The sequence below is a fragment of the Seriola aureovittata genome, chromosome 18 (genome assembly GCF_021018895.1).
Source record: "Seriola aureovittata isolate HTS-2021-v1 ecotype China chromosome 18, ASM2101889v1, whole genome shotgun sequence".
Taxonomy (NCBI): Eukaryota; Metazoa; Chordata; class Actinopteri; order Carangiformes; family Carangidae; genus Seriola; species Seriola aureovittata.
Window position 1 is genome coordinate 22,168,798 of NC_079381.1, and position 12,857 is coordinate 22,181,654.

Below are 12,857 nucleotides of genomic sequence, written 5' to 3' on the forward strand. Positions count from 1 at the left end.
CATAAATGTGATGAATGAAATAACATTTGCTTGATTTTGCTGAAGGGGCATTTTTTTTTTTTTATATTCAGCTGAGTAATCACATATCCGTCGGCCGAACACGAGCTGTTGCCAACTTTTTATCCTCCCGTTGACTAAATATCTCTAAACCGACCGGTCCAGCTACTTTCTCACACCAGCAGGATTTTATGCAGCTGGCACCAGGTTCATGCAGATGATGCTGATGCTGCGAGTTTAGATCTGCCGGACTTCACATGAGCTGTGTGGCTCCTGCAGGGGTGGTGGGGGGGTTTCATTCAGTTTTAAAGGTTATCTCGTTCAAATATTATAACAAGTAAAGTAAAAGCAGCGATACTCAGAGGTGGGCAATAACGTCCATCACTTAAGTCAGAGTATAGATCCTCCTGGTTGAATATGACTCCAATGCAAGTGAAAGTTGTTGTACTTTATTTTAAAAAATACTTAAATATTCCAAAGTACATTATTGTTCCACATTTACAGAACCTGATGACTCTGAAACAACCTGCCGAACCTGGAGAATAAACAGCTTGTAGAACATGAGAGAGATGAACATAAAAACAAAACTGAAACGTTTAAAACTGAAAGAATCTTTCTTTATTTCTAAACCTTCAAACACAGACCTCAGATCAGATCAGACCACGAATCTTCTGCCTCGTCTTCATCTATCTAACGTCGCCGTCGTTAGGACACTGACAGGTTCAAACATGGCTGACAGTGGAGGAGTGGGCTGCACAGTACATGATTTATTACATTTTCAAAATAAAATAAGATTAATTCCACTGACTAAAAGCTGTGCTTCAAAGTAAGAGTACTTCATAGAAATGTAGTGGAGTCAAAAGTCAGAAGTCCGCCCCCCCCCCACAAAAAAAAAAATACTCAAGTTAAATACAGATACTTGAAAACTATACTCAAGTATAGTACTCAAGTAAACATACTTAGTTACTGTCCAATGGCAATACTACAGTGTAGGGAGGAGCTTCTCTTCTCTGCATTTCAGCTTCTAACTAACGGTTTCTGTCGTCGGCTCTCAGGTACACCTGTCCCTTTGTAGAGAAGTTCTCCATAGACATCGAGACGTACTATAAACCAGATACTGGAAACCAAGGGGATGTCTTCAACCTGTCGTCTGCTGAGAAGAGGCAGAGGACTGTGGGTAAGCAGATCATCGTGCACGCAAAAACACACGCTATCGAAGACTGGGAAATATACGAAGGAGGCTGAGGGGAAATTTATTCAGTTTAAGAGAATACAAAGACTTTATTTTACTCCTTCTAAGCTCCACATGATGCGTTTACTGACCAATAATTTATGCTGGTTGTTTTGGGTGGGGCTCAATATATCAACCTTGACTTAGCAGTGAGAAGAGTCGACCTCTATGTTAGAGATAGTATCATATGAACACTCGTCAGGTGACGTCAGTGATGGAGGCGAAAACGTTAAGAGGACACTGGAACAATCTGGTTGTACTTCTTTAAGTTTCTTCTTCTAGTTTTGTGCACGTTCACCTGGGGATGTTTCATAACCAAAAGATGATAACACTGTCTGTGCCACTACCATCGAGAACACTTTCAGACTTTAAACTGTGCGTTATGGATCCCGTCATCTCTTCATGAGCAGGAGCAGACCTCAAATGTCCACAGTGATATTTGCAGTGAAAACACAGACGGTGTGAAACAGACTGTGGAGTGTAAGAGCTGGTGTTGAGCCTCTGAATACTAAAATTCACTGGGGTGCAGGAAAAAATATGCAGCCTGCTCCAGACACGTTCCCTGCAGGGAGTGATTACATAAAACACTCACAGAGACACACACACACACACACACACACACACACACACACACTCACACACACACAGAGACACACACACTCACTCACACACACACAGAGACACACACACACACTCACACACACACACACACACACACACACACACACAGAGACACACACTCTCACACACACACTGTGCTCTGGAGGCAGGTGACATCTGTCCTGCTCATACCTACTGCTCAGATCTGCTTTTATTTTATTTTATGCATTTGTGTGTGTGTGTGTGTGTGTGTGTGTGTGTGTGTGTGTGTGTGTGTGTGTGTGTGTGTGTGTGTTCAGACCCCATAGACATCGTGAAGGACTACATCGCTCCTCACGAGTACCTGGTGGAAGAAGACCCGAAGCTGTATCAGTCCGTCAAGACCAAACGGGGTCCGCTGTCGGAGGACTGGATCGAGGAGATCAACCAGGACCCGGGTCAGAACCCCGTCATGTGCGCCTACAAGCTCTGCAAGGTGGAGTTCAGATACTGGGGCATGCAGTCCAAGATCGAGCGCTTCATACACGACGTGGGTAGGTATGACTGGTTTTCCTGGGGCGCAGGTAAAGCAGATAAATAAATAAATAAATAAATAAATAAATAAAATAAAGTGTGCGAGAGGCAGGAGCGCAGAGAAGAGTCTGGTTCCCTGAGATAACAGAGCGGACTGGATTCATTTCCTACCGGCCTCGGCTCGCTCCCTCACAGCGGTCACTTCCAGGCTGATGAAGCAGCAGCTGCTCCGCCTTCATGGCTCTAATCAACAGATCTTTCTGCATCCGCCGCCACTTCAACCTGCAACTTTTCCCCCCTTTTTTGTTTTTATGCTAATGTTGTGGTTTTTTTTTTTTACCTTTTCAGATTTATGAATGTTACTACATATCAGCTCCGACGTAAAGTCTTTAGTCTAAATTGTGCTGAAAGGCTCTTTGGGTTGTACAACACAGCACCTTTGTTAATAATCTATTCAGTGATTTCCACTTTCATGCTTAATTTCATAATGTGTCAGCGGCTCTTTTCACTGGATCTTATTAGAATAGCTTTTCTGTGTTTGCTAATTTGGGCTTTTTATTGCCAGGTTGGATGTTTTATTCATGATCTGCTTGAAGGGGCTTTAGGGTTGTGTAACCAGCTGGTGCTTGTTTAGTTCATCAAGAGGAAGGATGACGTTGATTAAAATTTAAATCTCCTTTGATTGACAGAGAGCGGCTCAGATATTTACAGTATATATTGGCGCGATGTCACATGACATGTCACAGGATGGTCGTCCGGTGTTTTTGGATGTAAACTTGAGTAGGAAAGCTGCGATGTTGAGAGTGTGTGTGTGTGTGTGTGTGTGTGAGGTGTTAAAAATCACGTGTGGTTTGTTCACGCTAGAGAAGTGACAGAAATATAGTCGAACCACACGTTGTGCCAATTGAATAAAGTCCATTTTTGAGTGTGACGCTATTCTCAAACACAGGGGCGCTCTAATGAAATGCTCACAGCTGGAAAACATTTCAAATTAAATTGTGTGTGGTGGAGAAACAGCTCCAGCTAGTTTAAACCGTCTGAACACATTCAAATCTAAATGTGATTATTACCATGTGCTCACAGCAGTATTAGGAGAGTATTTTCATGTCCTGAGTTTTACCCCTCAGGTCACATGGAGCCTGTCCTGGGCCTGCAGACAATACTCAGGGCTGCAAAACTACACACCCAGGTTTTTCTATTGCTACGTAGCTAACGTTAGCATTAGCAGTTCAGCATCAAACTTCATCCCTTTACTCACCAACAGCTGTTTCCAGAGGTTGGAAAGAAACGCCAAAGTTAACGCTTTATCTCCTCGGCGCGTCTGGTCACTTTCCGATAGCGACTCACTGTAGCCTCCAATCTGCCCCGAAGAGGTAGCGCTGCTCAGAGGTCGTGTTATAACTTATAACTTTAATTTATTTGTGTGAATATTTTTTTTACTATTCTGATGATCAAAGGAGTGTCCCTGAGGCAAGAATTGAATTTTAATGATAAAAACCACATTTCAGGTTTAAAGTCTTTGTGTTATGTCAGTTCCCATCAATTCCCCCATGTCTGAAACCAAACCTCTTTACCTGAGGCAGCGTTCTTACCTCTGAATCTCTCAGGAAACGTTCTGTATTCTGTATTCCATTTTGTTTTAATGTGTGTGTCGCTCTCCTTCCTCCCAGGTCTGCGTAAAGTGATGGTGCGAGCCCACCGGCAGGCGTGGTGCTGGCAGGACGAGTGGTACGGCCTGACCATCGAGGACATCAGGCAGCTGGAGCTGGAGACTCAGCTGGCTCTAGCTAAGAAGATGGCCCAGTACAGCCTCAATGAGGAGGGGGGGACGGAGACCAACGGCTCCTCTGTCAGCCAGGACCAGGAGACGGGAGCTGAGACTGCGGGATCCAACGCAGAGGCAGAAGGAGGAGGAGGAGGAGGAGGAGGAGGAGGAGGAGGAGGAGGGAAGCTGGGAGATTCACTGGAGACACGAGGGGAACTCACCAAGCAGTGGTCAACATCCTCTAGATCCTCCAACAGGTCGTCTAAGAGAGGAGGTGAGGACGACTTCCTGCTTTTTACCTCATTTTGTTGCTTTTGGAAAACCAGTGTAAAGGTCTCTGTCCATGTGTAGTGTGATTATAGATCAGGTCTACCTTCTATATTAATACTGTGAAAGTATCAAAGCCTCAGTCCACAGAGAAATGCACACAGCCTGTATTCAGAAACTGAGCCTTAAAACCAGCCGTCAGGACTTCTGGAACTTTGTGATGTCACAACAAAGCAGTCACCAAGCCCCGCCCACCTGGACCCACCATCCAAACCTTTTTACAGGATTTGGTTTCTTTTTGTGATTTTACCTGAAATCTGCTATATTTTTATTAGATCACTCAGAAAACAGTGAGCCAATCAGAAGAGAGGCTCAGAGCCTCCTCTCTTCTGATTGGCTCACCGACCTGTTGTTACTAGAGCTCCAGAGAGAAGCCTGAGAGAGGAGATGTAAAACTACACTGAGATGAACCACAAATATATCTTCTTATGGATCAACACTTCAAAATAAAACACAGAAGAAGAAGAAAAGATGGAGCTTTAATGTGGTTATTAACCGGATCTCTAACCTGCAGATGTGACACCTGACACCTGCTGTGTTTGGTTGTGTGCAGGTAGCCCGTCTCATCAGAGCATCTCAGAGTGGAGGATGCAGAGCATCGCCCGGGACTCGGAGGACAGTACAGACGACGAGTTCTTTGATGCTCATGGTAAAATCATCTGTTTCAGCCTGACGCATAATAAACTTACAGCTCAGATGCAAATGGCTTTATTGTGTATTTTAAACTTGCACTATTTGTATTGTGTCACAGAATTATAAATGATATTTCACTTGTGCCTCCTGCTTCGTTCTGGCCTCACAGCAGGCAAACATTATCTTGACTGATTAGTTTATTTGTGTCATATATCTCAGGTTGTCTCTGTGTCTTTGGGCTGATGAATATTAGCTCAAGCTTCCCTCATTAATTCAGTTAATTCTCTTAGTTCAAAGGCGTTTCTTTGCATTGAAACATTCAATAGTGAAAGTATCAGCGAGTCAAACTTACAGAAGAGCAATCTTAGTTTATCGTGTTAGATTCACTAAATGAAACCTACAATAAACGACCCTGCTCTTCAAGATCGCTGCCAGAGAGATTCTCAGTTTTATTTAGAAAGCACGTTTAAAAAGAGCGAAAGCAAAAGCTGTGAAAAAGAGTCATTTCTAAAGCAAGGTCAAAAAGGTGCTGCATAAAAGAAGCGATGGTTGATCACTTTGTAACGAGGACGCCGTATTTCTACTGATTGTTGCGACAAAAGATCGAATAATTACTTTCCAGTGTAGTAAAGATCTTGTCTGTTAAATATGGAAGGTTTTTCTGTGTCTCATGCAGAGGACTTTTCTGACAACGAGGAGATGTTCGGCAAGGAGATGACCAAGTGGAGCTCCAACGATCTGATGGACAAGATAGAAACAATAGAGGTGGATGAAGCACAAGGTAAATGGGAACATGCTCACATTTACAGTTTAAACCATGTGTTGTTTGTTACTTTGAACGCACCATGACTGAGTGAGTGAATCATGTTTTCACAGAGACCTTGTACCAGGAGTCGGGCGGGGAGTACGCCGTGATGAGTAATGAGGAGACGCAGATGGAGGTACGATTCCTTCACTGTTTTTCTCATTTCATTCACTGACACCTTTAATTAAATAACTTGTAGATAAAACCCCTTCTCCTAAATTAGCCTTCAGTCATCCACCGCAGCAATCAGCTGAAAGTTGATTTCATTTTACACTCCCTGTCTGTGTGTGTGTGTGTGTGTGTGTGGGTGTGTGTGTGTGTGTGTCTGTGTGTGTGTGTGTGTGTGTGTGTGTATAAATGCTGTCTTTGTGGGTGTGTGTTCTTGCTCTTTGTGTCCAGAGGTGTGTCTCGAAAAGGCACAAACTTCAATCCGTCAGGGTTTCCAGAAAACTAAATGTGAGTGTCTTGTAGCCAGGCAGTAGAAACGGATAGAATAGAGAAGAGAACATGTGAATAGATAGAATTTAATGTAGAATATAATATTGAACCCAGTATTTGTGTAGAGGTTGTGACTAAGAAACAGTCTCCAACACATGACCCCGGTGTTAGTGACTCCAGAAAACAATGAACACCTGAGATCACTTCGCTTGGAGTTTCACTTTGATGTTCAAATTTCTTACTTTTTTTCTGAGCACTTGAAGAACCCCTCGAACACAGCTGTGACAGAAAGTTCACCCCTGACTTTCGGGAACAGCAGGTGCTAAAAACAATCTCGCCTCGAAGTCCATTTAGTTGCAATTCTATAGCTTTCACTCGCATCATGTGGTCTTCCTCAGCAGATAGAGTCTGCTGTTAACGCACGTGGCAGCAAACAGTGAAAAATAAAGATTTAAATTTTGTTATTGCATTTTTTGTTGTTGTTATTGAAATCAAAATTGTTGTTGATTGATTTTCTGTTGATTTTCTGTTGGTTGTCTAATAGATCTAGTTCTAGTATCTTTCCCTGCATGTTCCTCACTCGTCTCCCTCTGTTCTCCTCTCTCCTCTTCCTCCTGTATTCACTCGCTCCTCGGTCATTGTTAACCTTCTTTCCTTTTCTCCCTCCTCCGTCTCCGTGTCTCCTCCTCGTCGTGTCACTCCCAGGATTGTTCGTCTCAGCAGTGTCTGCAGCCATCCAAAATTCACGTCCTGGTCCTGGTCCTGCACGGAGGGAACATCCTGGACACCGGCTCCGGTACAGCAACAATCTAATCCTGTTCACACTTCAACACGTGTTAAAAAAATCAATACAAACAGATATAGATAATAGTGATAAACGCAAGTAACATAGAATTATTATATTTTTTTGTCCAAAACCAAAACATATTGACTTTATAGGGACATAACAAAGACACGGAGAGAAATCCTGATATTTGAGAGGCAAATATCTTTGATAAATGAAAACTCGATTATCAGAATTGGAAGGATTCATTCTTTCTTGATTGGCTAATTGTTAAGAAGATTAATTGTTTAAGTATTTAGGTGCAAAAATGAGAGTTTGTAAAAGGAATAACAGAATAGAAAGGGATAAAAACACATTTCTGCTGCATTTCAATTAAAAACAAGTTAATTTTTCCTTTTTCGGCCTCATTAATTCCTCAAAATAAAACCATAAAGTTTGTTGACAAATGCAACTTGTTCTCAAGATTTGTATTTTTCTGTTAAGTTGCAAAGATTTGGAACAACTGATGAAAAGTCCTGCAAACACCGATCAGGTTCTGTTCCTGTGCGTCCGCAGGTGAGCAGAACAGCAAGCAGGGAGACGTCAACACGCTGAGCGGGGCCTTCGAGACCGTGATGAGGGTCCACTACCCCGCAGCTCTGGGCCGCACCGCCATCAGGATGGTCCCCTGCCCCGCTGTGTGCGTCGACGCCTTCTCGCTCGTCTCCAAGTGAGCGTTTGTTCCTTGAGTATTCAGCAGCATTTAAACAACCTGCCGTGCGGACGTGAAACACACGTTCACAGATCGTAACGGTGTCCTCTCTGCTCTGCAGTCTGAGCCCCTACAGCTACGACGAGAGCTGCCTGTCCAGCAGTCAGGACCACATCCCGCTGGCCGCTCTGCCTCTCCTGGCTACTTCTGCACCACAGTACCAAGACGCTGTAGCGACCGTCATCCTGCGAGCCAATCAGGTGTATAGCGACTTCATCAAGTCTTTAGAAGGAGCGTCTTTTAACGGCCAGGTAAGTGTGACACCTGAGGGCGGGGTGAAGGTGATCGGCCTCGGTGTCTTGGTGCTGCATGTTCAGATGAAGCTGATTCGTGTGTGTGTGTGTGTGTGTGTTCATGTCTTCTTTGTTCTTTCTAATGCAGGTGTGTGTTATTGGCGACTGTGTCGGGGGAATCCTGGGATTTGACGCCCTGTGCAGCAGCTCAGTGACGGTGTCAGAGAGTCAGAACAGCAGCAGACGGGGCAGCGCCATCAGTGTGCAGGTATCAGACTCTCTGCTCTGACGTCACGCCATGACGTCAGCAGCTCCGTGAGGTCGCACAGTCTTCACGACCACAACGCTGACCTGCTGACGTTTCCTATAATGTTCATCACATTCATCCTCTTAGAGCAACATAAAGACAGACATGACAAATTACACAATAGATAATAAAAACAATATTCCTCCACAGTGACGAGCTGCAGGTGTCACAGAATTCAGTCTTAAGCTGTTGTTGTTTAGGTGGAAATAGAAACCTGTAGCTAGATTTCACGGTAATCCATCCAACAGTTGTCGAGGCGTTTCACGCTGAACCAGAAATGTTATCCTCATGGCGGCGCTACAGGAAACGTCAGTGGGATTCATCCTGTGGCGACCATGACATCCAGCATGTTGTTAGGACATTTCCTTGTATAGGAGAAATGTTTTAACCTGTTGGTGGCGCTACAGGAAAAGTCGGGGGGACTCATCCTCTGGGGACCATGAATGTATTTACCAAATCTCACAGCAATACTCAGAACCATGCAACTTACATGGCTGAAAGCTTAACCATTAAAACTGTAGAAAAACATAAAACTCAAAACTCAGCTGAACTCTTTTCCGTTCTGTCTCTCAGGACACGGACCTCCTCTCTCCGGGTATCGTCATAAACAGCGTCTCTCCTTCCTCGCCGTCCCTCGAAGGAAGCCGCCACCTCAGCCGCAGCAACATCGACATCCCTCGCTGCTCGGGGCCCGACGACCCCAAGAAACAGCTCCCGCGCAAGCGAAGCGACTCGTCCACGTACGAGCTGGACACCATCAAACACCACCAAGCCTTCCTGTCCAGGTGAGACACACGGTGACGTGGACACAAACTGATGTGTGCTTTAGTTTTAGCCATTTGATTTTTAGACATTTGAGTCCAGGGGTTTAGGGTTACAGCTGTTCTTCGTCGTGAAAACATAATAAAATAAAAATAAAATAAAAACAAACACAGTCTTTTTGAACTTGTTCATGTGTTTCTCTGTGAGCAGTCTTCACTCCAGTGTGCTCCACGCGGAGCCCGGATCACGGCGCTCCAGCAGCAGCACCATGTTGGAGGGAGGCTCCTTGGGAAAGTTCGACTTCGAGGTGACTGACTTCTTCCTCTTCGGCTCTCCCCTGGGGTTGGTGCTCGCACTGAGGAAGACCGTGGTGCCGTCGTTAGATGGTGAGCGACACTTTCTCCCCTTTTTCTGCACCTTCCTTTCAGTTTATTGCAATGCTCCTCGTGCATTTAATAAAAGATGAACTGTAGGTTTATAAATGGATCATTTCTCTTTTGCCAAATGAGCCAGAAGTGGTTATTTGCAGCCTCTGATGTTTCTTCCTCTGTGGGATAAATGTCTCCAGCAGCTGGAAAGCAGGTGTCAGGGGTTAAAGGTCGTATTTTCTGGTCTTTAAATGCTATAAAAGTTTTGGCTACAATATTTGAAAGAAAAAAAAAAAAATCCATGAGAAAGACAGGACAAATACGTGATTGAAGACAGAGCTCTCTCAGGCACGAATCCGACCGTATCTTGTGTCCTTTGGGGTTTAAAGGAGAGAGGTTACTGACCTGCAGCTGTTGGGTTAACATCTGGACCAATTTCCAATTAGATATGATTGTTGTAGTTCACAGAAAAGTTGGATGTTTATAGTTTCTTTTTCTGTTTTTCTTGAGACTGTGCTGGACAGAGCCAAGCTAACAGTTTCCCCCTGGTTCTAGTCTTAATGCTAAGCTAAGCTAACCATGTTCTGGTTGTTGCCTCATCTTTCGTGGCGTGGATCTTCTCATTTAATCCCCAAAATGTCAAACTATTCCTGTGATATATTAGTTTCCCTTCAGCTGAACTCTTCTTGTGTTTCTCTCTCCTCTCCAGTGTCGGCTCTGCGTCCAGCCTGTCAGCAGGTTTACAACCTGTTTCATCCAGCCGACCCCTCGGCCTCGAGGCTCGAGCCTCTCCTGGACAAGAGGTTCCACCTGCTGCCTCCCTTTAGTGTCCCCCGCTATCAGCGCTTTCCTCTGGGTGACGGACACTCCGCTCTCCTAGGTGAGCTGACACACACACACACACACACACACCTGCATCATACCGCTATTTCTGCACTACACATGGCTGAGTCTTTATCTTTTACAAGCTTTTATATCTCTTGTCTCTTTCTTCCTCCCTCCACGTGGTTTTCCCAGTTGAGACGGTGCAGAGTAACCCTCAGCTTCTGACGGAGTCCGGGAGTGCGGCGCTGCAACGCTGCCAGGAAAACACCGTCAATGAGACCTCCATCCCCGTGCCCGTCCTCAACTGGCCGACGTCGCAGCTCCCCGCAGAGAGTGAGCTTCTGTTCGGCTTTTCAGTCTCCATCTCTTTTGTCTCCCTCCTGTTTGTTTTTTTGATGCAACTTTTTGGCTTATTTTAAATTTACAACCTGAGTCTCATTTACATCTTTTTAATTAGGAGTTTTGGTGAAAAACGGGTGAAAAATAATCACATTAGAGGTTATTGCTCCAGCGCTCTCCTCTTCTAAATCTAAACTGAAAACTTTCCTTTATAGCTTCTGGTTTGCTCGTCTTAATTAACCATTTTATTTTATTGTTATTCCTCTATTGGTTTTGCATATCTTATTATTTGATTATTTATTTAATCATATTTTATTCCCTCATTTTAACCGTTTTAATTTACATATCTTATTAATTTTCCTGATTGGTTGTTGGTCTTAATTATTTTCTTTTCTTAATGGTTTTTAATTCATACGTATCATTTATGTGTTTGTTTTCATTTGTGTCTAATGTTTTATCTTCACACGATCCACATTCAACTTCTGTGATAACTGCTTTGTGCAGCACATTGCTGGTATGTTGGCACAGTTAGTATTGTACTTCCCAAGGAAATATTCTCAACATAAAGACAGGAAACAGCTGGTCTGTCTCTGTCCCAAAGCTCCAAACTCAATCATGCACCAACACCTCTAAAGATAAATCTCAGCAGGGGAATAAGTTTATTTCCAAAATGTCAGATGATTCCTTTAATTGCTGAGATCTAGGAACAAAGTAGTCTGATGGGAAACAAACAATGTGGTGATCAAACAGGTTTTAGAAAAGAAAATTAAAAAGGAAGAAAAGAAATTTAAAGACTGTTGAATGAGAAGTTTGTTTCTCAGTCGACCTGCCGATAGCTCTGTCCTCAAACTGCTCCCTTTCAGTTTCACTTCTAAGTAAAGTGGATTAGATAATCTGGATTAAAGGTTGCATCAAGTTAATATACAGTACATCTTGTTTCTGCTGCCCCCAAGTGGCAAAAAAATATCATCTGCTGCAGGTTTAAATCACAGTTTCATTACTTTGCAGTAAGACTGGAACCTCTCTCCTCTGTCTCTGCAGCCGATGCTCTTCACTCACACATTTTTGTCGACGGCCAGTTTCCATCATCCACGTCGCCGGGGGTCCCTCACCTCCGCTTCACCCGCAGGGCCAGCGAGGCCAGCATAGCCAGCCAGGTGTCCGGCATGGCCGACTCTTACACCGCCTCCAACATCGCCACGAGTAAGTCGACCCTCGGACGCCCTGTGTCTGTTTTTGTCTCCAAGGTGACTATTTGTATGTTGACGTTGTCGTTTCCTCCCTCCAAACATCCCCTCAGCACACAAAGTGAGCCACAGTAAAAGGTCCAGTCTGCTGTCCCACCTGGCTCTGCCCTACAATAAGTTTGCCCCCCGGAGCCCGTCCCCTCGCTCGCGCAAGACAGTCCGTCAGGTGTTCCCGAGACCCAACGGCGTGGAGTCTGAGCAGAGCTCGGACGTTAGCTCTGACATGACCTCCTCTGACATGACCTCTGACCTCACCGATGTCACGTCTGACATCAGCTCGGCGCCGCCGTCGCCCGGGGTGCTGAGGAACATAGAGCAAGGTACCCTGGGAGCTGTAGTGCGAGGACATGAGGGAAGGACGCTAGGCTCCATCCTCATTCCCTGAGCTTTCTCCTTCCTTCTCTGGCGTAGTCCTCCTCCGTAGTCCTGTTTCCAGACATCACGTACGACACCCGTGAACCTTCTCGGTCTGAGCCGCTGTTCTCCTGCGAGTGTGTGTTTTCAAACCTCTTTACAACTCATCGCTGCTCGTTTTTTTAGTGCCTCTTTATATCATATATTATATAATATATATATATTATAACTTCCTTCAGTTTACAATCCTCCTGAACGGTTCGTCTCTACACGAGCGGAGCGTAGATCTGCAGTGGAGAGAGACGGATCACGATCCTGGATTCACTGACTATAAACTCGCTCACAAGTCTCTCTTCTCTCCCGCTGCAGTTGCCTCTCGGTGGTGGGGCAGTAAGAGGATGGACTACGCCCTGTACTGTCCTGATGCCCTGACAGCGTTTCCAACAGTGGCCCTGCCTCATCTCTTCCACGCCTCCTACTGGGAGTCAACGGACGTCGTCTCCTTCCTGCTTAGACAGGTGCGTAGTGCGTTAACGTTCACAGCTGGATTAGTCAGCAGTCTATTGGTCTGTGGGTCG

At 44.8% G+C, this 12,857-nt stretch overlaps 1 protein-coding gene across 3 annotated transcripts in view; it reads left to right on the top strand.

Annotated features, from left to right (window-relative positions):
• The window catches only part of LOC130186086 (membrane-associated phosphatidylinositol transfer protein 2-like), a 52,023-nt gene that overhangs the window by 26,762 nt on the left and 12,404 nt on the right, over positions 1-12,857 (top strand). For 2 of the 3 annotated variants that reach the window (XM_056402817.1, XM_056402816.1), the window contains 16 exons: positions 1,053-1,174; positions 2,128-2,361; positions 4,012-4,380; positions 4,987-5,082; positions 5,743-5,847; positions 5,943-6,007; positions 7,015-7,105; positions 7,649-7,802; positions 7,906-8,095; positions 8,226-8,345; positions 8,958-9,169; positions 9,357-9,532; positions 10,224-10,394; positions 10,532-10,672; positions 11,720-11,881; positions 12,649-12,797. In XM_056402817.1, the coding sequence (XP_056258792.1) occupies positions 1,053-1,174; positions 2,128-2,361; positions 4,012-4,380; positions 4,987-5,082; positions 5,743-5,847; positions 5,943-6,007; positions 7,015-7,105; positions 7,649-7,802; positions 7,906-8,095; positions 8,226-8,345; positions 8,958-9,169; positions 9,357-9,532; positions 10,224-10,394; positions 10,532-10,672; positions 11,720-11,881; positions 12,649-12,797 (2,557 nt within the window). Of the gene's footprint in view, positions 1-1,052; positions 1,175-2,127; positions 2,362-4,011; positions 4,381-4,986; positions 5,083-5,742; positions 5,848-5,942; positions 6,008-7,014; positions 7,106-7,648; positions 7,803-7,905; positions 8,096-8,225; positions 8,346-8,957; positions 9,170-9,356; positions 9,533-10,223; positions 10,395-10,531; positions 10,673-11,719; positions 11,882-11,978; positions 12,246-12,648; positions 12,798-12,857 lie in introns of all 3 variants that reach the window. The other variant, XM_056402818.1, reaches the window with a different exon arrangement.